This window comes from Opisthocomus hoazin, chromosome 4 (assembly GCF_030867145.1).
Source record: "Opisthocomus hoazin isolate bOpiHoa1 chromosome 4, bOpiHoa1.hap1, whole genome shotgun sequence".
In the NCBI taxonomy this organism is placed as follows: Eukaryota; Metazoa; Chordata; class Aves; order Opisthocomiformes; family Opisthocomidae; genus Opisthocomus; species Opisthocomus hoazin.
Window position 1 is genome coordinate 29,745,965 of NC_134417.1, and position 26,447 is coordinate 29,772,411.

The following is a 26,447-nucleotide window of genomic DNA, read 5'->3' on the forward strand; positions in this document are numbered from 1 at the left end:
TCTTCCAGTCTCCTGGAACGCAAACACAAAGGCATTTTTGGTTTAAATACAGGACTTCTTTCTTCAGAACTCCATGAACTGTGCATACACAGTATGCGCCGCAGATACTAGTTACCAGTACTTCTGAAAATAGCTCACGTCTAGGTATCTTTAGCATATGTAGCCCTTTTTCTCCCTGCTGGTTTTATAGAACATGTAGGGAAGGAAAAAACCAAAACCAAACCTACAAAAACCTAAAACAAAACCCTAAAGTTTTTTCTCCTTCTCAGGATTCAGGACTGAAGAAATTGAAGACAGCGGGTCAGCAGTTTTTGCTTGAATGTCCTACGATTTTGCAAGCATCTATAAAGCTGTATTCCTTTGAAGATACTGTTGAAGGACATGAGGTTTTTTCCACTAGGCCAATGTAGGAATGTAAAAACTGACAATGCTCTTTAAAGCAGGTAACAGATTTGCTTGTTGATTTTCCTTTTATATGAATCAACTGCGGGGGGGGGGCTGTTTGGAGAATTTTGCTTTTTCCTCTGTGTAATGTCACCCCCTTTTTTTTTTTTTAAAGTGGCAAGTTTTATGTCGTTAGCAAGTAATCTGGTAGTAAGTGCTAGTTCTATTCAAAAGTGCAATGGCATCTGCCATAACTACTCGGGTCAATTACTTGAGTACAGTATTAGTTAACTAACTTTGGAGATTTTAAGGTTAAGTCTTCTGTAACACCATTAACCAGCGTTAATGGGAAAATGTCTTTAGGAAAGATTTAGCTTCCTTTGTATTGTGTACACAGGCTTGGAATAGTAACAGGGTTGGTACTGTAACAACCTGAAGTAGAATCAAGTTTCATGCTTGTGAGAAACCAAAAAATCCAAGAGAGTAGGTCTCAGAACATGTTGGGATCGCAGAAAAGCGGACGCAATTTCCTGATTTCGTCTATAATTTTGCATCACTGGATGCTACCAAAACCTGCAATCTCAAATGGTCCTTACCTAGTGAGTATACACATCAATAGTAAAGAAGACAAAAAATAGCAGGTAGAACCTTTAAAACTTTATTTGAAAACAATCGAACAAGTGAACAGGGTTCTGCAATTCTTTTTTCTTCTTCCTCCTCTAATGCATTTTGCTAGACTTCAGTATTCTAAATATTCATCTCCTTCTTCAGCCTCTGCTTCTACCGAGTCTAGACCGACTTCTTTGTAATCTTTCTCAAGGGCAGCCAGATCTTCCCGGGCTTCAGAAAATTCTCCTTCCTCCATTCCTTCCCCAACATACCAATGTACGAAGGCACGCTTAGCGTACATGAGATCAAATTTATGGTCAGGGTGACCCCATGCTTCAGCAATCGCAGTTGTATTACTCAGCATACACACAGCCCGCTGCACCTTTGCAAGGTCTGCACCTGGCACTGCAGTTGGAGGCTGGTAGTTAATGCCCACCTTCAAGAAAACAAATGAAAACTTTCCTTGTGAGCGCCAAGACTTACAGACTTAATTAAAAATCACCACAGTTACGAACAAATAAAATAGCTTACAGTTATTTTGCACTTCATCAAAATATTTAACAGGGATGCTACAACATTGCAGAATGACTGTTACCTCTGAATACTATACAATTCCTAACAATTCAAACATCGAGCACTTAAAAAGCTATGCAAGTACCTTGAATCCAGTTGGGCACCAATCCACAAACTGAATGGTACGTTTAGTCTTGATAGTAGCAATAGCGGCATTGACGTCTTTGGGAACAACATCACCTCTATATAACATGCAGCAGGCCATGTATTTGCCATGGCGAGGGTCGCATTTTACCATCTGGTTGGCTGGTTCAAAACAAGCGTTGGTAATCTCAGCCACAGACAATTGCTCATGATACGCTTTCTCAGCGGAGATGACAGGGGCATATGTTACCAGGGGGAAATGGATTGGTGGGTATGGAACAAGGTTAGTTTGAAATTCTGTCAGATCTACATTGAGGGCTCCATCAAAACGCAGTGAAGCTGTGATAGATGAAACAATTTGCCCAACTAATTGGTTTAAATTGGTATAAGTAGGATGTTCAATGTCAAGGTTACGACGACATATATCGTAAATGGCTTCATTATCTACCATGAAGGCACAGTCTGAATGCTCTAATGTTGTGTGGGTAGTTAGAATTGAGTTGTAAGGTTCCGCTACAGCAGTGGAAACCTGTGGTGCTGGATAAATTGCAAACTCTAGCTTAGATTTTTTGCCATAGTCAACAGAGAGCCTTTCCATGAGCAGAGATGCAAACCCTGAACCAGTGCCTCCTCCAAAACTATGAAAGATAAGGAAACCTTGCAGCCTTGTGCATACATCAGCCTGTAACAGGGGGGGAAAAAAGTGAGAGGAAAAAAAAATTAGTGATGATTTGGGTATTCAAATGCACGAAATTTATAAGGAAAAATCCATAGCAAACCATCATTACAGATAGCTATGGAGCTGTATCAATTATTCTCAATGTTGACTTGCAACATGAATTCTTACCAGTTTGTGGATGCGGTCTAGCACCAGATCAACAATCTCTTTTCCAATGGTGTAATGGCCTCTGGCATAATTATTGGCTGCATCTTCTTTCCCAGTAATGAACTGCTCAGGATGGAATAATTGCTTGTATATGCCTGTACGTACTTCATCTACAAAGAAACAAAGTACCACAACATAAATTTTATCAGTTGTGTGTGTGCTGCCTAGTGACTACACAGTAAGTGCACACGTCAAAAGAGTGCACACGTCAAAAGAGTGCACACGGCATCCCTGACTACATGCAGCTTGTCTGACTAGACTAAATAGGAGGCACAACTTCAGCCCCTGTCCTGGGTTCGGCCAGGACAGGGTTAATTTTCACCAGAATCCAGGAAGGGGCACAGCCGGATGGGCTGACCCAACCCCAACCTGGCCAAACAGAGCCGGGTATTCCATACCATGTGCCGTCACGCTGGGTTCCGGTGGGGGGGCGGCGCGACGGGAACTCACTCACGGCTTGGGAGCGCGCGGCGCCGGTCCTGTCCGGGAGAGAGGGTCTGTTGTGCGAGTTTGTGTCGTATTTTCTCCTTATCTGTATCGTTGTTGTTACTGTTCCCTTTGTTTACTGTTCTGTTAATCTGCCCTTATCCCGATGCACCAGTTTCTGCCTCTTACTTTTCATTCTCCTTTGCACCCCAGCGGGGGGAGGGGCAGCCACGTGGTGTTTTTGTTGCCGGCGGCAGCCGAAACCAAAACAGCCCTTTTGTTTAGGGGAAAAATTAGGCACTCACAAGCCGTATTTGTCCCCGAGAACACAGGGGTCACTCAGAAAACCACACTACAGGTACAGACAAGATTATGGCTATGACGGCTATGACTTGGTCGCCACCACAGAAACATGGTGGGACAACTCGTATGACTGGCGTGCTGTCATGGATGGCTACAGACTCTTTACGAAAGACAAGGCCAACAAGGAGAGGTGGGGGAGTTGCTCTATATGTGAGGGAGCAACTGGAATGCATTGAGCTTGGCCTGGGGGCAAATGAGGAACAAGTTGAAAGCTTGTGGGTTAGAATTAAGGGTGACATTACGGTGGGTGTGTACTACAGGCCCACCTGACCAGGAGGAGGAGGTTGATGAGGCCTTCTACAGGCAGCTGCAAGCAGCCTCACAGTCACAGGCCCTGGTTCTCATGGGGGACTTCAACCACCCTGACATCAGCTGGGAAGACCATACAGCTAGGCAGGCGCAATCCAGGAGGTTCCTACAGAGCATCGATGATAACTTTCTGATGCAAGTGGTGGAGGAACCAACAAGGAAAGGTGCGCTGCTGGACCTTGTAGTAACAAACAAGGAGGGACTGGTGGAGGATGTGAAGGTCGGAGGTAGACTCGGCTGCAGTGACCATGAAATGGTCGAGTTCAGGATCCTACGTGGAGGAAGCAGAGCGATAAGCAGGATCAAAACCTTGGACCTCAGGAGGGCTGACTTTGCCTCTTCAAGGAGCTACTGGGAGGAATCCCGTGGGCCAGGGCTCTCGAAGGCAGGGGGGTCCAAGAGTGCTGGTCACTCTTTAAACAACACTTCCTCCATGCTCAGGAGCAATGCATCCCCCTGAGAAAGAAATCGAGCAAAGGAGGCAGGAGACCTGCATGGTTAAACAAGGAGCTTCTAGCAGAGATCAGGCAGAAGAGATAGGTCAATGGAATGTGGAAAGAGGGGCAGGCCACTTGGCAAGAGTACAGGAACGTGGTCAGAGCGTGCAGGGATGCGAAGAGGAAGGCCAAGGCCCACCTGGAATTGAAGCTGGCAAGGGATGTCAAAAACAACAAGAAGGGCTTCTTCAACTACATCAGCAGCAAAAGGAAGGCTAGGGACAATGTGGGGCCGCTGCTGAAGGAGGCGGGTGTCCTGGTGACGGAGGATGCCTTCTTTGCTTCAGTATTCAGTGCTAAGACTGGCCCTCAGGAATCCCAGGCCCCGGAGGTAAGAGAAGAAGCCTACAGAGAGGATGACTTTCCCTTGGTCAAGGAGGACTGTGTGAGGGATCGCTTAAGTGATCTGGACACCCACAAATCCATGGGCCCCGATGGAATGCACCCACGAGTGCTGAGAGAGCTGGCGGATGTCATTGCTGAGCCACTCTCCATCATCTTTGAGAGGTCCTGGAGGACAGGAGAGGTGCCCGAGGACTGGAGAAAGGCCAATGTCACGCCAATCTTCAAAAAGGGCAAGAAGGAGGACCCAGGGAATTACAGGCTGGTCAGCCTCACCTCCATCCCGGGAAAGGTGATGGAGCAGCTTATCCTGGAGGTAGTCAACAAGCAAGTGGAAGAAAAGAAGGTTATCAGGAGTAGTCAGCATGGATTCACCAAGGGGAAATCATGCCTGACCAATCTGATAGCTTTCTACGATGACATGACTGGCTGGGTAGACGAAGGGAGAGCCGTGGATGTTGTCTACCTCGACTTCAGCAAGGCTTTTGACACAGTCTCCCATGATATCCTCCTAGGGAAGCTCAGGAAGTGTGGGCTGGATGAGTGGTCGGTGAAGTGGATTGAGAACTGGCTGAATGGCAGAACTCAGAGGGTTGTCATCAGCGGCGCTGAGTCTAGTTGGAGGCTGGTAACTAGTGGTGTCCCTCAGGGGTCAGTACTGGGCCCAGTCTTGTTTAACTTCTTCATCAATGACCTGGATGAAGAGTTAGAATGTACCCTCAGCACGTTTGCTGATGACACCAAACTGGGAGGTGTGGTAGACACACCGGAAGGCTGTGCTGCCATTCAGCGTGACCTGGATAGGCTGGAAAGTTGGGCAGAGAGGAACCTGATGAGGTTCAACAAAGGCAAATGCAGGGTCCTGCACCTGGGGAGGAACAACCCCATGCATCAGTACAGGCTTGGGGTGGACCTGCTGGAGAGCAGCTCTGTGGAGAGGGACCTGGGTGTCCTGGTGGGCGACAGGTTAACCATGAGCCACCAGTGTGCCCTGGCTTCCAAGAAGGCCAATGGGATCCTGGGGTGCATCAAGAAGAGTCTGGCCAGCAGGACGAGGGATGTTCTCCTTCCCCTCTACACTGCCCTGGTGAGGCCTCATCTGGAGTCCTGTGTCCAGTTCTGGGCTCCCCAGTTCAAGAAAGATGAAGAGCTACTGGAGAGAGTCCAGTGGAGGGCTACAAGGATGGTGAGGGGACTGGAACATCTTCCCTACGAGGAGAGGCTGAGGGAGCTGGGCTTGTTCAGCCTGAAGAAGAGGAGGCTGCGAGGGGACCTAATAAATGCTTATAAATATCTGAAGGGTGGGTGTCAGGAGGATGGGGCCAAGCTCTTTTCAGTGGTGTCCAGTGACAGGACAAGGGGCAATGGGCACAAACTGAGGCACAGGAAGTTCCGTCTGAACATGAGGAAGAACTTCTTCCCTCTGAGGGTGACGGAGCAGTGGAACAGGCTGCCCAGGGAGGTTGTGGAGTCTCTTTCTCAGGAGATATTGAAGACCCGCCTGGACGAGGTCCTGTGCAGCCTGCTGTAGGTGACCCTGCTTCAGCAGGAGGGTTGGACTAGATGACCCACAGAGGTCCCTTCCAACCCCTGCCATTGTGTGATTCTGTGATTCTATGGACAGCAATTAATCAAAAGTCTGGATGCAGTGCAGCAATCTAGAAATATTATCCAGACTGCAAAAAAAGCTCTGTTGTTTTCCAAATATTGTTACCTGTGGACCATTACTTCATTTCTTTCAAGTAACAATAATCTCAAATGTCAAAATGTCATGCAGACACACATCTTTAAAAAATCTATAGTGTTCTGAACAAACAAAAAAGACCATGGGGAATCTATAAGGGATCTTCATTTTTACACTGAAGATCTTTAATGTTGGGTACATACCAACTACAGTTGGCTCCAGGTCCACGAACGCTGCTCTGGGAACATGTTTACCAGCTCCTGTCTCACTGAAGAAAGTGTTAAATGAATCACCTCCACTTCCGGTAGTTTTATCGCTAGGTATTTGACCATCGGGCTGGATCCCATGTTCAAGACAGTACAATTCCCAACATGCATTGCCAATGTGAACACCAGCCTGACCAACATGGATGGATATGCATTCACGCTGCAAAACAAAAACAGAACAATGATCATGAGGTACAGAGCTAGGTGTCCTCTAGATTTTGTTCTCATAATAACTAGCCATCTGTGGTTGTATCTTTCAATGATCTTCCTCTGCTGTGGTATTCCCTGTTTGCTCTTGAGTGACAATTTAACCCCTCAAATTGTCTCCTGCTGGCAAGACTCTACTCACCTTAGCTGTCCTGGGCTGACTTTGAGAATACTGGAAGATTCTTAAAGACAACACAGTCTCTGTGAACACATAGGGCGAATACAAATTCATCATCCCCTACCATGCTGCACGTATGTTACATCTTGAATATTCTGCCTAATCTCTCTTGCACCTTCCTTTAGTTTTGGAAGGCTTCTTTATATAATATCCCCAAATTTCCTTGATTTATTGCCAGATCACATGTGGGGTAACTGTTACAAGAATCGTTCCTGCACAGGACCACTTAGTATATTCTCCTTTTATAATAAGCATAAAGATATCTAGCCCCTGGCAATTCATACATATTTGAGTTTCTCTGTGAAATCAAATGTCATCTGCCCACTTTTAGCCAGCTCCTTTGATTCTAAGCAGCCATGCCACGTCTGTTTAATCTCTCAATACCTCAGTTCTGTCTGACGCCTGAGATAGAAATAAGCTGTTTTTCTAGTTTATTGTTACAGCATATCTGGGAAGAAGCAGAGGTGGAAAAGTAGGCTGGCTGGGCTGCTCTTTCCTGTCTTCTTCACAGCTTCATCAAAACTTCTATCCTTGATTCCACGTTTTAATTCTCACCCCCGTGGTTCTGTCCAAAGTCTTTTGCCAGCGAGACTCACTCTGTGCTGATTCCCACTTCCATTCGTTGGCACCGAGTTTCCACAGCTTTCACGCCGCTTCACCGGTGGCTGCTCCCTGGTGTGGTCCCGCCAGGCGCGCGGGAGCCTCCCGGCAACCACCGCCGCCCCCGCCAAAGCAGGCGGTGCCACGCCGTTGGCTGCCGGTCACGCTCCGCTCCTCTGATTGGCTACGCGCAAGCCTCTTCGGCTTTGCAACGACCGGACAGCCCAGCAACGGCGGAAGGGTCCGGGGAGCCGCCGCCGCGCCGCCGCCCGCCGCCCGGGCCGAGTTTCAGTCTGCCCCTCACCTCTCCGTGCGGGAGGTGCCCACTACGAACAGACCTCCGTTGCTTTTCCACACGCCTCGTCTTACTAGCCACCAGCGACTCACTATGCCTCGCCTCTCCTGAACTATTAAAGCTTACACGAATTTCTCGCCTTCTCCCCAGTCCTTCGGACTTACAGCTACTGCGGCGACTTCACACAGAGACTGCCCGCAAGTCCTGCCGCAGCACATGCAGTCATCGACTCCCCAGACTGCCGCAGCAGCACTCCCAAATACCCTCCCTCTCCCCAGCCACAAGGACCCGGTTCCCCACCATGATGCCTTGCCAAGCTGCGCAGCTCTGCCGCGCCGCGTCCGCCACTGCCCGTCGATGAGCCCCAGCTGTCGACGGCTAACCGCCTCCAGCCCCTCGCCTCGTGTGCCGGTTCCCCACTGGCTGTTCCCCGGGCGGTCTGGAGGCGAACAGAGGCCGCTGATGAGCCGCACTGCTGTCACGGTCGTTCTCCAGGTGGCGGGAAGGCTGCTGCCGCCCAGGGCCTCATTTGTAGAGGTGCCAGACGCAATAGCGTCCAAGTCTTCATGCTGATTTACATCCACACAATCATCGCTTTTTATTGTGTGAGTTGTAACTCCATTTTGAAGTACACAAGTTGGTAAAATTTCTCTTGAGAGTGAAAAAATCTGTGTTTGAATTATTTTACATAAACATCGCATCAGAAGGTCTAAGCGTAGGCACTTTCTTGCATGAAATCCTGGCTTTGGTCATGCACAGCCTGGAAAGCCAGACTGGGAAGAATGGGATGTTGGGCAGAAGCCCCCTCTGAGACAAAGACAGCACCACTCGGCAGCAACAGTATTTTCGTATTTCCTTGGCGTCATCTTTTCTTCAGAACAGCTAGCCTGAGTCTCCTAGGATGTCACCGCTGCTTTTTGTCCATGCTCCATCCCTCTCCTTTTTCTGGAAGGGATAGAGGGAAAATGATATGCTGCCTACAGTGCTGGGAAGTCTTCAAACAACCTTTGAGCTGAATGCAATCCTGTATTTAGTCTGGAACACAAAAAAAGATGGGGGGGAACATATTTGCTTGTGACAGTATATCCTTTTTATCATCGGGGTTTTCTTTTTATGACTAATCTACTAAAATTAAGGTTTCTTCATGTTCATATATTAATATCAAAACACATTGTCTTTGTAAAATTGCATTGAATTGTTTGAAAACAATCAAGTATTGTCTTACAGATCTTTTTGTGAGTAGCTTTCCTGAAGAAGTCACGGAGGTGGCTTTAAATAATGGTGATTTTCAGTATAAATGACAGATAGATAATACTTCAAAGGTGGCCCTTTTTGGACCAGCCCCTCAGTGCATGCAGCAGAAAACAAGCTTTGAAGGGACAATACCTTTAGTTTTGTTTAGACAATATTGTCTTAATGTCATAGAAGTATACCAAGGCAATATGTATAAGTTTCTGAAAGTAACAGTGCCTTGAACTTCAGGGTTCCTGTTTTTCTTGTGCAACTTGCATCTGGATACAGATGTGCTCAGCGTGCGTTTGCATCTGAATTGTACCAGAGTTGGTTTGTTTGAATCCTGAAATACACTGGAGTAGTAAAGGTTGACAGACCTCATATTAGAATAAAATTCGTCCTTATTATGTTGGGTCTCTAAACCCACTGAGGTTTCTTAGATGTTTTGGCTAAGATTTTTTTTTTTTAATCTGTTTTCCCTGCCCTATCCCCATCCATTTCCTCTTGCAAGTCCTTTCACATTTGTTCAAAACTTCTATTTATACCTCATTGTTTTCTTACTATTTTATCTGTAAAGTATTCCTATATTAGTGTAAACCATCAGCCAGTCATTTGGAGTCAACAATAAAGGTCCTATTGCTTACTCTCTTGCAGTAAGATGGAACTTTGGGTCCAGACCTAGATGGGATAGGGATTAAAATAAGAGAGGGCAAAAGTGGTCATGACATCATGTTTAGCATGCTATCATTATTTCCCCTAGCTAGTGACAACACTTATGAATATGTAATTCTTAACTTTTCATCAACATGTCTAATACATTTTAACATAACATTAGGCAAGATGCTGCTTGGGCCCTTCCTCCTTATCAAAACTATTTAGCTAGCATCATTGGAATGCTGAGCATACTGTTTGGAAAAACACAGAATTACTCACAAATACAGTATGCCTTAATTGGCAGAGATATTTCAAGAATTGTTATAATTCACTAGTTAATATTAGAAATCTACAGAATTTACAAACAGGAAGACTATAAAAATACTATAAACTAGCACATCTAGTAAAGAAGCAGCTACAAATGCAATTACTAAAGCATTTTTGAAGGTTACACTGGTTTGCAGTGGGGAGGTTATACATGTTTCTTGTTAGGCTATATGATGCAAGTAGATCTGATAGCACTGTGGAGCTCTGTTAATCAGTACCTCTTGTTGATTCATCAAACTTTCTTACTATATAGGCTATACTAATGAATCATTAATGACCCTTAAGATGTAAAACTTGTTATCTATTCCTTTGTAGTGCAGAATTTTTTATAAGAAAATTGCTACTCCCATTTATTGTCAGCTGCATCAAGATGATAGAGTACAGTGTTACCTTAGTTTTTTTAAAACATATTCCCTCTTATAGTGGAAATGACACTGATTAAAATGTTGTTAACATTACTAACATGGTTTACATTAATTTGTTAATTTCTAGACCTTTCCTTACATTACACTTTTTTAATTGGCAAGCAAAACAAGGCACTCTGTGCAGTAATTAATGGTATTTCCTGTGTTAAGTATGTAACTAAAAAAACCCCAAACCTCCAAACAAACAAAAAACCCTAAACAAAAAACCCCACCCTGTAATGATTTGAGGTTATATATGATGAAGATTATAAATTAATTTTTCCATATAAATTTTTTTTACTGTTAACAAAAAACATTATTATCTTTTTCATTTTTACCATAGTGGCTAAAACAGTAGTCAAATCAGACAAAAAGTGCTGCTTTTCATGTATTGTTCTTGTTAAACTGTATAAAATTATAGCATGACTTAGTATGTAACAGGCTTTGTAGACTATTTCAAATGAGGTTCCACCTAGAATAAATGTGCCACAGGTCTGTGAAATGAAGCATCTGCTAACTAACATCCATCAGTCGCATCTTGTTCTTTTCACCAAAAGCAATATAGCAGTTTACCTTTTATTTTTCTCAAAAAAAACCCAAACCCAAACAAAATCCCTAAACCAACCAACCAACCAACAACAGCAACAAACCGCAAAAGAACAAAGCCCCGAAGAAAAGCAAATGACAGATTTGCTGTTAACAATAAGAACTGGTAAAAATGAAGATGAAGAAATTGCTATTAGTTCATTGAAGCCAGTGGCTTATGCTTAATTCATGTTAAGCATGAGACTAACCTAAACTGATGTGTTTCTAATTGCAGTGCTTGAGGTTTTTCTAAGGTAAGTGTAATGGAACGCATGCAAAGATGAACACTGGAATCTTTATAATTTCATAGAAACAGATTAGCTTGTTAGCTTGTTTGCTTTTAAGTCCCTGAGAGAAGATGATTTTTTTTCTTTCCTTAGGGATGCATGAGTATATTAGGGTCAAATTATTGCTAGACAAATCTGCTGTGTACTCCTCAGATTCCTGCCCAACGTGAATCAAATTCCACCAGTGTTCAAGGTGGTCTGAACTACAGCAGGGACAGAGGCTCTTGTCCATTCCATGTAACTTGCACAGCTTACTGGAGCAATTTATTTGTGAGCCAGTTGCTCTGGACTCCTCCTGTAAACAAAGGAGAGAAAAGCACTTCCACAGGATGATTTAGATTCTTTGAGCTCTACCGTACTCCCCACAAGCCCACTGTTTTCCCTCATAGTGACCCACAGATCTATTTCACTCTGTCTTGAGAGTCCAGGTACGTTCCTTCCAGCATCTTCAGACCACTGGTGTGCTGAGAGTACCAAATTACAGGGGTTTACTAATTTTCTCACATTTACTGGTATGTCATTGATGCTGACTTACTGAGCACAATTCCCTGCTGACAGAGGCAGCTATTTTACAGAATTCCTGTTATAAACTGATCTCCAAGATAACCATTTATTTTGGTCTCATTCCTTCTGGAAGGGTTATATAGAACCCAACTACTCATGTTAGTACCTTTTCTATTTATTTCTGGTCTAAATGTATGAGCAGCTACAACCATTTGTGCTACTGTGAACAATTTTGATTAGGCTGTATAATCCTTTTCCTCTCTCAGTGGTTTCCTTTGTTGATAAGTGTATAACAATTAATCACGTCTGATTTCTCCATCTTTGTCTTAGTACACTAAGCAAGCCAGACTCTTTTAGGCCTCTCATAATGCACATCTTCTATTCCTTATCACTGCCTAACTGAAGCTGATCAAATTTAAATCTTACCAGCTTTGGTGTTTAGAATTCTGCACAAAGGTATATTCCATGTTTTATTGGCAAAACAAGGAAATCTAAAGCAGAAATGCAGGCTGGGTGGAAAATGGATTGAGAGCAGCTCTGCCGAGAAGGACTTGGGGATGTTGGTTGACCAGAAGCTCAGCATGACCCAGTGGTGTGTGCTGGCAGCCCCAAAAGCCAACCATGCCCTAGGCTGCATCCCCAGCAGCGTGGGCAGCAGGGCGAGGGAAGGGATTCTGCCCCTCTGCCCTGCTCTGCTCTGCTGACCCCCCGGGAGTCCTGCGTCCAGCTCTGGAGCCCTCAGCACAGGACAGAGCTGGAGCTGCTGGAGCGGGGCCAGAGGAGGCCCCAGCAATGATCACAGAATCACAGAATCACAGAATGGTAGGGGTTGGAAGGGACCTCTGTGGGTCACCCAGTCCAACCCCCTGCCAAAGCAGGGTCACCTACAGCAGACTGCACAGGACCTTGTCCAGGCGGGTCTTGAATATCTCCAGAGAAGGAGACTCCACAACCTGCTTGGGCAGCCTGTTCCACTGCTCCGTCACCCTCAGAGGGAAGAAGTTCTTCCTCATGTTCAGACGGAACTTCCTGTGCCTCAGTTTGTGCCCATTGCCCCTTGTCCTGTCACTGGACACCACTGAAAAGAGCTTGGCCCCATCCTCCTGACACCAACCCTTCAGATATTTGTAAGCATTTATAAGGTCCCCTCACAGCCTTCTCTTCTTCAGGCTGAACAAGCCCAGCTCCCTCAGCCTCTCCTCGTAGGAGAGATGCTCCAGTCCCCTCACCATCCTTGTAGCCCTCTGCTGGACTCTCTCCAGTAGCTCCTCATCTTTCTTGAACTGGGGAGCCCAGAACTGGACACAGTACTCCAGATGAGGCCTCACCAGGGCAGTGTAGAGGGGAAGGAGAACATCCCTCGTCCTGCTGGCCACACTCCTCTTGATGCACCCCAGAATCCCATTGGCTTTCTTGGAAGCCAGGGCACACTGCTGGCTCATGGTTAACCTGTCATCCACCAGGACACCCAGGTCCCTCTCCACAGAGCTGCTCTCCAGCAGGTCCACCCCAAGCCTGTACTGATGCATGGGGTTGTTCCTCCCCAGGTGCAGGACCCTGCATTTGCCTTTGTTGAACCTCATCAGGTTCCTCTCTGCCCAACTTTCCAGCCTGTCCAGGTCACGCTGAATGGCAGCACAGCCTGCTGGTGTATCTTGATTCGAAGATCCGGTAAGAAAAACCTAACAGTACAATGTATACTGTTAAGCAGGTATGCTTTATTGCGGCGCCGGGCACACGGGGGATTTCTCCTCCAATCGTGCGCGCCAGACACCCTGTTGCTTCAGGTTAAATACAATCACACAGGTAATTATTCATTATATTTCTAGGAACTAATTAGCATATGTAAATATCTTTCACGCATGTCTGTTAGTATCTTTGGGTGGTCTTCGGGGGTCCCAAGATGAAGGCCCATCCTCTTCATCACGCTGTTCACTGATTGACATTTGTTTCTGCGCAAACTCAGTTCTAGCATCACGTATATCATGTCCTTCAGGTTGTTTTGCTCCAGTCTTGTTGCTCTCTTGGTGCCTCCTTATCTCTGTAGCTTAGCGCATTTGCCCTCCCAATGCTGAGCTGTCTGGAGTAGAGTTATTTAGGAGTCTCTTTTATCCCACAATTATCCCAATTATTTGCTGAGAATCAAGACCACTTTTGTTTCACTTAATTATTTTGTCTAACGACTAAGTGATAGCTTGTGCCCATGTCCTTCCACTACATTCCTTAATGAGAAAACAGGGATTAGTGTAACAGTTATATTGTTAGATCACTATGCATGCAGAAATACAAGTTACAGTACTAAAGACTACTAAAAACTAGAAAATATTAAGGCTTTTTATTATAGTTTCACATTTCTTACAATCCCCTCTATCAATCTACCACTCCTCCCAGTTTAGTGTCATCAGCAAACTTGCTGATCCGAGGGCTGGAATCCCTCTGCTGTGTGGGAAGGCTGGGAGAGCTGGGGCTGTTCAGTCTGGAGAGAGAAGGCTGCGGGGAGACTTTAGAGCAGCTGCCTGTGCCTGGAGGGGCTGCGAGAGAGCTGGAGAGGGGCTGGAACAAGGGCATGGAGTGATAGGACAAGGGGTAACGGCTTCAAGCTGAAGAGAGCAGATTTAGATTAGATGTGAGAAAGAAATCCTTCACTGTGAGGGTGGGTAGGCCCTGGCCCAGGCTGCCCAGAGAAGCTGTGGCTGCCCCCTCCCTGGCAGTGGAACCCTTTTGAAGACACACACAGGACGTAAGCTGCTATACCTGACATTTTATAGGATATGATGTGTGCTGATCTTTGTGGTCTCAGCCATATGGGTCATATCAGTTTGGAATATAACCAGACTGGAATATGCTGTTATTTTATAGATGACTAATTCTGTGTTTCTGATACATTCAAGAGAAAAATAACAAAAATCTTGCAAGCTTTGTATGAAGGAAGAAGAATTACTGGGGGGGGGGGGGTGTGTGTGTGGATATAAGGAAACAGTGTAGGAATAATAATAAACAGTATAAATGAATGAAGTATTTGTTTCTGAAAGGCTTTTGATATTTAAAATTGTTCCTGTTCAAATGTGTAGCAATCTTAAATATCAAAGTTATATGTGAGAGAGCGGTGAACTGTGCAAGTCTTAGCATTTCTGACTGCAGGACATTCTCTGTTGTACGTTTTCATGGAACTGTGGATGTTGGAAGCTCAGCATTAGACTCCACTTCCCAGGTCTTCTGGCTTGCCCAGGAGTAGGATTCCCTTCAGTCTGCCACATGCATGACTGTCATGGTTTAACCCGGCAGCTGGCAACTCGCTCACCTCTCCTCTCTCCTCTCCCCCAGCAGAATGGGGAGGAGAAATGGACAAAAGGTAAAACTCGTTGGTCGAGATAAAGACAGTTTAATAAGACAACATACTGATAATAATGCATATGCAAAACAAACTATATACAATTTTCTCACCACCTGACAACTGATCTGCAGCTAGTCCCTGAGCAACGACTGCAGAACCCTGAACTCATGGATTTTGCAAATTTTCACAGAACTCCCCAAAAATACCAAACTCCCAGAAAAGTCAAACTCCCAGACAGGAGAGGATTTGAACTCCCAGAAACGAGAGAATAAAGATTCCTGCCGCCCTGCTAATCCCCGTTCATAAGCTGAGCATGCCGTCCACGGTATGGAATATTTCCATGCCAGCTTGGCTGGCTGCCTGGCTGTGCTCTCTCCCAGCCCCTGCACACCTGCTCGTTAGCTGAATGTGAGAAACTGGAAGTAGTCCTTGATTTCATAGCAACAACTGAAAACATTAGTGTTATCAACATTCTTCTGGTACTAAATGCAAAACACAGCAGCAGCTGCTGAGGAGAAAGATTAACTCTATTCCAGCCAAGATAATTGCTTAAGATTTAGGAAGCAAATGGGAACCAGTCTGGTTTGCAGAAGAGCTTCTGTTGGAAAATTACTGTAAATTAACTCTGTCACTTTTGGTTTTGATGAATGTGCAAGTCCTTATAGGAGAATGTTCTATCATTTTTTTTTCTCAAAAAAAAGTCTAATAAATAGTTCCCTAGAAATTATAGTGTTCCTTGTAAGTATATAGGTTTAATTGTGAAAGCTATAGTAGAGGTTTTATTTTTGTCTCTGTGACCTGCAAATTTGCACTGACCAAAACAAGTACATGGACAGATTTTAACCCCATCTTGAACCACTGAATCTATGAGAATATGTCGGTAATTTAATGAAAAACAGGGTCTTGCCTAGAAAACTACACTTTTTGAAAAATCTCTGTAGACTGAAGTTAAAATTGGCTTCTAAAAGACAGTAAGTCAGTCTTAAAACTATGTAGAACCATAGCAGTATCTGTATAAATGTAAAGAGGAGAAGTTATGTATTCACTCAGAAGAAAATTCTGTCAAAAATCAATCTAACAATCTGGGTTTTCTTTGCCTCTGACAAAGTTAGCCTGGCAAATCTATTGTAAGCCAATGAATTTATACATCAGATACATTAGATTTTAATGCTGGGACAGTTAGCCCTGATGATAATCCTTACAAAAAATTTGTTGGCAAAGTTTTAAGGGTAAGTAATTGCAAAGCTGGGATTTGGTTTCTTTTTGTTGTGGTGATGTTCTGGTTGTTTGGTTTTTTTTTACATTAACCTGCATCTTTACGTAACACTACATAATTTTCTTTTATCTAGCATCTAGGTTTATCCAGCAAGACTGATGCATAAAACCCTTTTTGACAAAGCATTGCTTTTAACGGAGAGCAGTGGCTGCCCCAGTGACTTCATGAAAGTATTTATTTTCAGTTATTTAATGGAATGGAACGCCATCCTGGAATGGTGGGTGAAAGCATTCTGTTTTTAGCAAAGGAAGCTTTTAAAACTCATCCTTTTTTTTTTTTTAACAGCAGGCCAACTAAGAAGAAAAAATCTATTTTCCTCATCTGTTGTTGGTTACAGCAAGTATGTATTTGAATTAAATTACAGCTCATTCAGTTACGATTTTTGGGAGAAGCTGTAGGAAACTCCACAGTGGTTTCTCTTAAGTGACGTGAAAATGTTTCTCAAAAGGCTGTATCCTGCAAGGATGTAAATGCTTTTAATGCTCACTGGCCACGACAGCGACTGATGCGCTCATGCACAGACACTTCAGAGATTCCCAACAACAACCATTTCTGCACAAGGCAGTGTGCCACAGGCTTTTATCTTGTTCACTGTATTAGAGATGCTGCTTTCCAAATCAGGTTCTTATTAAGGGAGAGGCTTTCAGAAAACCGCATTCTGACAGTCTCACGCCTTGTGCTCTGCATCCTCTTTCCTCTTCTCAGCATCTCCGCAATCCCGCAAGCGTTTTCTTGCCTGTAACTTAGGGTTCAGTGCCCGCGTTCTCCACCGCAGTGAGCAGCCCGTACCGGCAGTACCCCTGGTCCGGTATAAGTCACGTGCTCTGCTGGTAGGGCCGGGGACCCCGGGCGGACGAGAGCTAGCTGTCTGTCACGTCGCGCTGCGTCACGGCGCAGCCGCCCCCGCGGGCTCCGCGCCGCCGGAAGGCGGCTGGCGCGCGCACCGGGTGGGAGGAGGAGGGAAGACGCGTCCCCTTCCTGCCTGCGGTGTCTTCATTGGCCGGTGTGTGCGCAGTCTCTGCGGGCATTGGTGGCTGCCGTTGTCGGGGGTGGGGCGCGGCTCACGCTCGGGAAGCGCTCGCTCGGCCGCAGCAGCTCGCTGCCACCATGGCCCGAAGGCCTCCCAAGTGAGACCAGGGGTGGGGGTGGTTGTGCTGATGGGCCTGTGCGGATCCGTATCGCGGCGGCTCCGGCCCGCGCTCGGCCGCTTCGCGCCGCGTCCCGCGAGTGGCGGCCGGGGCGGCGGGGCGAGCCGAGCTGGCTAGCACAGGAACTCGGAGCCTCCGCCGCCCCGGTCTTGGCCCGGTCGGTGCCGGGCGCCGAGGCCGTTCGTGTGGGGCGGGGCTGCCCGGGAGGTGTGCAGCAGGGCGGTGGCAGCAGGGCTTCTGGTTCCGCCCGCGCTGGCGCCTGGGCCATCAGCGCGAAGCAGAGGCGCCTCGGGTGCTCTGCGTTCCGTCGGAGGAGGTGGAGCCCCGACTATACAGTAACTTCAGACAGCGTTTGCAAAAGAAATCAAAGTTTGCTGTGCCAAGCTATGAATAAGTGATATATGGAAACTGATTATTTTAATTGGCGGTACTCTTAAATTAATCTAGCAACACAGTGGTTTTGCGATATACCAGAGGTCGTGATTATAAAGTATGACCTGAAGCTTGTGTTCAGATTTTATTGTTATAGATTGCTTGACTAAAAAAAACCTGTTAGCATGTCCATCTTCGCTCAGGCGCGTGTTACGTGCATGGCCAGAGGCGCTTCCACCGCGTGGTGCGTGGTAACGTGAGTCGCTGCGTGTATCCGTGCACCAGAAAGGGGGCCTGGCAGCAGAAGCTTGTGTTAGAGGTACCCAGTGTAATTACCTGAGTGAGGTAGGACTAGCTGATTAAAGTTTAAAGTATTATAAAGTATTACTAATAGATGTCAAGGTGTGAAGCTAAGCTTAATAAATATGTAGTTCTAGTATTTCAACTTCTGTGGATATAGGCGTGAAGTTATACAGAGTTAATCAGTTACAAACAGGGTTTTTAACCTTTTTCTTAGACAAGGAAAAATTTGTGTTAGGAAAATACACAGAAATTTTGCTGTGTCAGGTATAGTTAGAAATGTAACTAAATCTGGAGAATTCTTAATGTTGACAAAAATAACCCCGTGAGGAAAGGCAGGATAGGACGCGCAAGTACTGTACTTCAGTGAGTTAAGTTGTCAGCTCTTTATTGTGATTGGCTTAAACTCATTTATTAGGGATTATAAAATGGGAGACAAAGTTTTCTCCTAGTATAAAACTTTTAAAAAAATGTTTCAATTTAAGTATTATCTGAATAAAGTTGTAAAACTGGGGTTTATAGGTAACCTTATATAAAGGGTCAAAATAGATTACCAGGAAATAAGAATTCTGTTATTATTAAAGTAATTGTCAAATAGTTCACACTTTCTCTTTCTGCAGAGAATCTGCAAGAGGATGCTCTCAATATAACATCTGCAGAGGAGAGAGAAACTATTCCCATTTTTCCTCTTCTGACTTTTACTCCAGTATTGGGTTGGAAGACTTTTCTATAGGTGACCCTTCTGTAACAGAGGAGGATACAGATTCAGCTATCTTATATGGAACTTTGCGAGGAAGTGTTGTTGGCTTACGATACTACACGGGGATTGTAAGTGCATGATAAATTATAAAGCAGAAGAAAAAGTTGTTTTCAGCTGCAGAAAAAATAAGTTTAATTAAATTTCAAAAATTCCTAGAACTTTTGACCAAGTAGATTGTTTTTTAATAGATTTTTTTTTTCCTCTAATTTGCTGTATTCAGCATTCTTCATGGGAAGTACTTAATCTAAAACTTCTAATTCAACAATTATTTTAAGGTGGCAAGCATTCAAATCTGGTTTAGTTATTTGGTAGCTCTGCTCACCCACATAAGGCACATGAAAGTGGCTGAAAACAAGAAATTAGATGGATCTTTGAACTGTTTGTATGGACAAAAAGGGATGTTAGTTCCCTTACAGATAGTGATAGCAGTTGAAGGTAGTTCTTGCGCTCAGGAATGCTTTTGAAATTGCTGGTGTCTGTCAGGTAGCTCTTTGGTAATGCTTTAGATATTTTAAATAAGTAGTAGGGTATTAGACTGACTGAACAGAATGCTATACCAAATGAAGCTTTTATCTTCATGGTATTTAGGTAAATGTATATTAGATATTTCTGCAAATAATTTGCAACTAAATGAATGTGTTCCAGCATTTGTTTGTTTGTTTTGCTTTGTTAGGTTCATAACAATGAAATGGTTGCACTTCAAAGGGAGCCAAATAATCCTTACGATAAAAATGCAGTGAAAGTAAATAATGTGAATGGCGACCAGGTAGGCCATATAAAAAAAGAGCTAGCGGCAGCATTGGCAGGCATTATGGACAACAAACTAGCATTAGTTGAAGGGTAAGTATGAATATTATTCTCTTGGTTCTGTGAATATAAATGATGGAAAAGTTTCTTGCTGCTGCACTAGCAAATTCTGATAACTATTTAGAAGTGTTCTCTTTTGACAGAAATGCCAGCTTTTGGTAATATGATTAAAGCGTCATGTTTTCAGACTCTTTATTCTTCTGTTGAACTACCTGCATGCGGTTCATTCTTTCCCGTATGTGATGAAATGTAGAAACACTAGTGAAAGCAAATTCCTTGAAGATTGTTGTGGAACTCTTAAATTAACTGCATGTGGTGATTTGTATAAAAGGTTGACGCAGTGTGAGTACTAACACCTATCTGGAACATTCTGTGTTTTGATGAAAATAAGCACTTAAGAGTACCTCTTGCTGAAGAAATAACAAGGTTTATTATAAAAAATTAAACAATTAAAAGATTACTGCTGTGGGGTTTTTTTTTCTTGCTTTTTGTCAGGGTTGTCCCTTATGGAGCAAAAAATGCCTTTACCATGCCTGTACAAATGAGCTTTTGGGGAAGAGAAGAAAACAAGGAAGCAGTGCTAGATCAGCTAAAAAAGCATGGATTTAAATTGGCTCCTCCTCTGAAAGGTAAGTCTTGAAGTTTTGGGTTTTCTTCCTTTTTAAAATAATCAGATTGAATTTGCCACTAGTTGGAAGAAATGTTTAAGGGCTTAATCCTCGCCAGAGTCTTGTTGTTCACAAAATGATTTCTTTAACTACTTTGGCGAAAAATTCAGAGCCAACAGCCATGATTTTTAAAATTTGTAGGAAGTATGCTTTTGTGTCTTGTCTTTTATGTTACCTGCCAGCAATTGGAGAGGCATTTGATCAACCTCAGATATATACTTGATTCCATAAGTTCATTAAAAATCCATAATGATTCCTTGCATTTCTCCAGACCTGAAAAAAGTTGGTGGGTTTTTTTTTTGTGTGTGTGTAAGAAACATGATAGACCCTTTCACAGGTTGAGGGTTTCAGGGGCAGCGCTGCTTTTTAGCAGAGTACTAAGACATGTATCCTAGTAGCGAGGTGTGAACAAATAGACGTGAAACAAATAGAAGCTTTCTGGAAGCAGTGGTGGTCAGGAGTAAGGATGCGTGCAGAAATAAACACTTGGTGAGGGATGGATCTGTTTTACATATAGCAAGATTTCAGTTTTTAGCTTACTGGTTCTGTTGCCCATTGTTAATAGAAAAAGAATCTGGAGTAAAAAAGCATTTTGCATTATCAGTCATCTTACTGTTATTGAGTCAAATTTCATGTAAAATGGCAATTTTTAAGAAACTCAGTTGCCATCTCAAAGGATCCCAACCCAGAGCTAACGGCGTGTGAGTCTTGTGAAGCTTTGCGGAAAGCCTTTGTGGCCCACTGAAAGTGAAGGATAAATTGAGGCTACAAGAGAAATGGTGAAAGATAGATACTGTCTTAGAGGCCACAGTCCAATCAGCATTGTTACTCATGAGCCAGTCAAGGTTGAGACTGGGAAGTCATCATAACCGCTGTGTTTCAAAATGCTATCTTTTTAATGGTAATTAGGTTCAGAATGTGGTTTTGGATCAAAGTGGATTGCTGGGAGAGCTGGTCCAAGTTATAGTGCTCCAGTTCATGCTGCTGTGCAGTTGACAACTGAACAGGTTTGCATTTCATACTTAAACACATGGAAGTTGGAATTTTAACAGTGGGAGCCTTAGACTTTTTTAGTAATAAAACAGTGCTTGTGATGTGGAAGTTTGTTGCTTTCCCCTCACTCCCTGAACCGCAGATTTGCTTTGAAGTCATGTTGGACTTCTGAACTTTTTAATTTTTATACTGTTAGCAGACAGTTTAGCTGTGACAGCCGTGAGTCCCATGTAATTTGGGGAGGTTTTGGTTGTTCAGGAGTTTTTTTTTACATTGTTGTGGTGGTGCGTTTTCTTTTCTCTGTCCTAATACTTTACCAGATAACAAGCATGTGAAGTTCTCAAACGAAAATAAAATCAGAAATCCAGTCTTTATTTTCGGATTTGGCCCAGGGTGATACATGAAGGACTGGAGGGTGGTTTGGTTTTGGTTTTGCTTTTTGTTTGCTCTTGCAAATTAGAGTGAAGTAGTTACTTTAGCGAGTGTTGTTGTACAAGGATGTGACTGTATTTAGCCATCCCTTCTCCAGCTCATGCTTGTACTAGCATGTGTTTGTCTTGGAAAAACAACTGAATTTTTATACAGCAGTAGCTCACAAACGTATTCCAGCAGATCATGTCGAAAGTGGTAGATCGATCTGTACTGATTACCGTGTGACAGATAATCATAGTTTTGTAGAGTCATTGATTATTTAGTGAGGTTATTTTTAATTACAGTAATTTTAATTGCATTTTTTTGTGTTCATTTATGCAGCTTAAAAGTGAATTTGACAAATTGTTTGAGGATCTGAAGGAAGATGATAAAACTTGTGAAATGGAAGCAACAGAGGTATTTCTTAAGCTAGAAACCATTTTCTATAAAAATATAAATACTTAAACATCTAGATGCATATTTAGCCTTGTTGACCCAGGAGATGCTTGAATCAGAAAAAATATCAAAAGATACAAAGGACTTTATCAAAAATGGAATGCCATCTTTAATATGTGATTAGTGCATAATGTGTATCTATACTTTCCAGGCTGTTGGCACACTCTTGCTTCCCCATCAGAAGCAGGCGTTAGCTTGGATGGTTTCACGTGAGAACAGTAATGATTTGCCACCATTTTGGGAAGAGAGAAGTAACTTATATTACAACATACTTACAAATTTTGCAGAAAAGCAGAGACCTGAAAGTGTTCTTGGAGGAATACTGGCTGATGACATGGGACTGGTAATAATACTTAACAACCTTGAATTTTTTTTTTTTTTATACAGAATGTGTGTGCATGTTTCTTGATTGATTGGTCATTTGGTTTGTTTTAATCTGTGGGAAATATGTTCTTTTCTGTTATGCAGGGTAAAACGCTTACTACTATTGCATTGATTCTTACAAATTTTCAAGATGGCAAGCCTCTTCCTTTAGAAAAGATCACAAGTGATGAGTTTTACAAGGTGAGATGAAAGACAAAGATTGATTTAACAAAGTTAATATAGCAGTTAATAAAAATAAAAGCCCATGCCTAGTAACTTTCTGCATAGTGAACTTTGTATACATTTTGTAGAAGTTATTCAAGTACATCGAATAAGAGAAAGAATAGGGTAGATGAGTTGAAGGTAGGTGGACTGTGTTACTTCAGAAAGTATAATTGAGCTGTAGACTGTGTTCTCTTAGGAGTGCGTGCTTAAGTATACTGCAAGGAAGAACTTACGAAGGCAGAAACATTTTCGGTGTTAATTTTTATAATTTCTTAAGTTTCTTACAAGTTTCTCCTATAGGTAAGTTGTGACTGCACAAATAGAACTGGTGTTTTTAGGGGCGTGCATACATAGTTCCAGTGTGGTTTGGAGGAAGTGCTTGAAACAACCAAAATAACAAGCAGAGGGTCTTGGTATAAAGTACATAAAAAAAATAAATCTCAGTTATATTTTTGCCAAATACTTGAAGTGAAGAGAGGAGGGGAAGCTACAGTTAGTGAACTAACACCAATTTCAAACTCTTCTTGGGTAGTGTAGTTCACGTGCATTTTGCTTTTGTTATGATACGATTTTCAAGAGGATTAAATAAACTAAATGCTAGGATTAGGTGATTTATGATGCAGTATTCCCTGACAGTATTAAGGCTGGTGGTTTGGTTTGGTTTTGCCATACTTGTCTGAATTGAACAAAATGATGCTTTATATTTGACCTCAGAATGTTAACTGGGAAGTTTTAGTGTGTGTTTTCTTTCTAGGGCAGCTCTGTAGACGGAGTTTTTCTCCCCTGCCTCTCTACAGTTTCATTTGAACTCTGTATGTGGCTACTAAAAAAAAAAAAAAGGGAAGCTTTAAGTGACTGTCTGACTTGCCACTGAGCAAGTCTTTCATGTTTCAGAGCAGGAGTTAATCACTGGTCAGATTAGTGTAATAATGTTATTGGCATTTTTTCCAGTTGCTACATTAAAGAATAAAAGTTTCCATTCCTCAATAGGAATCTGGTACTAAGAGCATGAACAGCGTTGGACGCAGACTACGTAAAGGTGACAGCAAACTATGAAAAGTCCAGTAATGTTTGCATGATAATTAATGTTATTATCTGGGCTACCCTTAGTTTGTGGTCAGTGCTAGTCTTCACAAACTCTTGACAAACTAAATATCTCAGAGAAGTATTTAAAACACACCATTGAAGATATTTCAGTTGTCATATGACAATATTAAGTGCCTTGTGAGAAAGTTGCACCCTGCTGGAAAAGCTACCACATCCAGGAAATGGATTGCGAGTTCCTTTTACTTTCATTTTTCCTTCCTTGTAGATAAAACAGAAGCACTTATGCATGTGTTAGAATCTTGTTTATTTAAACAGTAAACACTAGTAGTAAAATTGTAATTAGGTTTTGTATTAGGTAACTTTTTTAAAAAATATTTTTATGTAATGGGCAAATGACAAGTAGGTAGAAGGATTTTATAACACCAATAGTTTTCAGGTTGTACAGGGAGAATTTATAGATGTATATGAAGGATTATACTTGGTGTTAGTATGTTTTGTAACTTATCATGCTCTTGAAGATGACCGAAGAAATGTATGGGGCTTGAAGTTTTCTTGGAGTAACTTTCCCTCTCTGTCCTCCCATGTAAGGAATTTTGGTATGGATGGCCTAACTGATAGCACAAGAGAAATGAAAGGGACTGGTAAGGAGAGAACGCATTAGTATGAACTGCCTCTGGTGAAAGTTATTTTTGTCAGTACTGTGGGAGGGAGAAAATACAGACTCTCATGGGGATCAATAGGAGTGTCACCAGAAAATCAGAACCCTTACCAAGGCTGAAATGCATAGCAGCATCCAAGTTTGTTTTTTTTTCCTCCCCAGAGGATCAAGCATTTTAACAAGATAGTATTACAGCAGTGAGGGAAGAGCCTGTTGCTACTATTATTTAATCTGAAAAAGTGATGATAATGTCTTTCAAACTCTTACACCCCCCCACCCCCATGTCTTATTCTGTTGTACATTAAGTTGATACCTATTTCTTGAGTCTTTACAAGGTTTGCTGTTGTCCCAAAAGACAGATTGTTTACCCAGGGTAGGATATGCTAATGTACACGTAGAGCAGAGGTATTGTCTTTGTTGCATATTTGTGCAAATATGGGTGCTACGTGATAATTCCACAAAGCTAGCACACCGCTTAGCAGAGTCACGCTCTTATAAAAACAAAGAAATTACTCATTACATTCTGATTGGTTCATCGCATTATACGCTCATCTTAAAGATATATTCTTTTTTTAAGTATGCATGCTCGCAAGCTGGGGGGGTGCAGTCTTTCTGGTTCTAAAATGAGTCGGTGGTCGTGATCTCCCCCTGCCGCCTGTCCTAGTTGCCTTAGATTTTTGTGAACTTCATGCTGCTTCTGCAGTCGTCCAGCTTTCAGCACCTTTGGGCTGGATGTTCCCCTTTTATCAGTCTGTTAGCTCCGCTTCAAGGGGATAATTGTTAGTAAGGCATGCCTTGTTTATACAGAGTAGTCAGGCCTAAATTAAACAATGTCACTACAGCCTGAGCGTTTTTGCCCTTATATCATGGCGATGTAAGCGTTACTATGACCTAAATATTTCTGCCAGATATCATTGCCATCTTCAGGACTGTATTAAACTTTTCTAATATTAAAAAAAAAAAGTCTTTACTGAAGTTTAAATCTGGAATTCAAGCCTGAATTCACTTACCTGAGTTGTAGTAAAAATCTTTCTGCAAGTGCTGTTGCGTTCAGTTTGATAGCAACTCTGTCCTAGTGTGTTTTCTGTTTTGCGTTTGCTTCTGATATGCTATTATTGGCAGAGTGCAGAGGTGATTAAAAAAAACCAAAAAACCACAAGTCCCCCAGTGTTCCCCCACCCCCATCTGTGATATTACCACATTTTTTCTGTTAATGTTGCTGTTATTAATTTAGTTTTAGGCAATGTAGAAATCCTTAATTAGTAAGGCTTGACCCGTAGAAAAACCTTTGCCGTTTAGCATTATTTAAAACTTCCTTATGGAACTGCACTCTTACTGTTGACAGTACAATGCTTACATTTGGTTTTTCCTCTTTTCTTGAGAGTTTGTTTTTGACAACCCGCAAACTCAGTATACATTTTATGACTTTGTAAATATTTAAGATTGTTTCAAGAGTATTTTTATTTTTCATTTGTGATTGCAGTATCAGTAGTACTTGCCCCATGCAGAACGAAGGTTGTTTTAAAGGAAGTTTGTACTTGATCAAGTTATGCTGAAGTTGGTTTGATAACCAAGCTGAAGACTATGTATTTTTTTCATAAATACCAATTTTTTCTTTATGAAGACTCTAGCAGTGTGATGGAGCGTGGTGTTTCTAATGTAAAGAAGTTTGAAACAACTCGGTTGAAATACTCAAGTTGTCTTCCAAAAAGGTAGATAGCTGGAATAATCTTTTTGTTGGTGTGCTCCATAGATTTTGAGTAAAAATAAAGTGGTACTTGGTTATGATTACCCTTAGCCTAAAACATGTTCCTGCTCTCTCGTCACCTTTCAGTATACTATACTTCTACTTACATTTATCATGCGTTCTGTATCTGCTTACATTTATCATGTGTTGTGCTTTTGAATATATTAAAAAAGCATTAACACATT

At 42.8% G+C, this 26,447-nt stretch overlaps 2 protein-coding genes across 6 annotated transcripts in view; one reads left to right on the forward strand and one right to left on the reverse strand.

Moving 5' to 3' along the window:
- HLTF (helicase like transcription factor) overlaps nt 1–26,447 on the forward strand; it is a 46,474-nt gene that overhangs the window by 479 nt on the left and 19,548 nt on the right. For 4 of the 5 annotated variants that reach the window (XM_075418498.1, XM_075418502.1, XM_075418499.1 and 1 more), the window contains exons 2-12: nt 270–443; nt 16,593–16,647; nt 18,748–18,955; nt 19,561–19,727; nt 20,190–20,323; nt 21,272–21,369; nt 22,109–22,183; nt 22,374–22,565; nt 22,691–22,786; nt 23,801–23,849; nt 26,140–26,227. In XM_075418498.1, coding sequence (XP_075274613.1) covers nt 428–443; nt 16,593–16,647; nt 18,748–18,955; nt 19,561–19,727; nt 20,190–20,323; nt 21,272–21,369; nt 22,109–22,183; nt 22,374–22,565; nt 22,691–22,786; nt 23,801–23,849; nt 26,140–26,227 — 1,178 coding nt within the window. In that variant the 5' untranslated portion in view covers nt 270–427. Of the gene's footprint in view, nt 1–269; nt 444–16,592; nt 16,648–17,341; nt 17,435–18,747; nt 18,956–19,560; nt 19,728–20,189; nt 20,324–21,271; nt 21,370–22,108; nt 22,184–22,373; nt 22,566–22,690; nt 22,787–23,800; nt 23,850–26,139; nt 26,228–26,447 lie in introns of those variants that run through there. The other variant, XM_075418500.1, reaches the window with a different exon arrangement.
- On the reverse strand, nt 1,083–8,130 carry LOC104336581 (tubulin alpha-3 chain). The gene is made up of 5 exons (XM_075418512.1): nt 8,004–8,130; nt 6,361–6,583; nt 2,498–2,646; nt 1,652–2,332; nt 1,083–1,429 (listed from the first exon to the last, which is right to left on the reverse strand). The coding sequence occupies exons 1-5, from the start codon at nt 8,004–8,006 to the stop codon at nt 1,124–1,126; spliced, it is 1,362 nt and encodes a 453-aa protein (XP_075274627.1). The 5' UTR covers nt 8,007–8,130; the 3' UTR covers nt 1,083–1,123.

What these genes read in the sequence shown, in the direction of transcription:
- LOC104336581 (XM_075418512.1), bottom strand. An exon ending in TAGACCGCATCCACAAACTG is followed by an intron (nt 2,333 to 2,497) that starts GTAAGAATTCAT and finishes CCCCTGTTACAG; the next exon opens with GCTGATGTATGCACAAGGCT. An exon ending in GGTGCCCAACTGGATTCAAG is followed by an intron (nt 1,430 to 1,651) that starts GTACTTGCATAG and finishes GTTTTCTTGAAG; the next exon opens with GTGGGCATTAACTACCAGCC.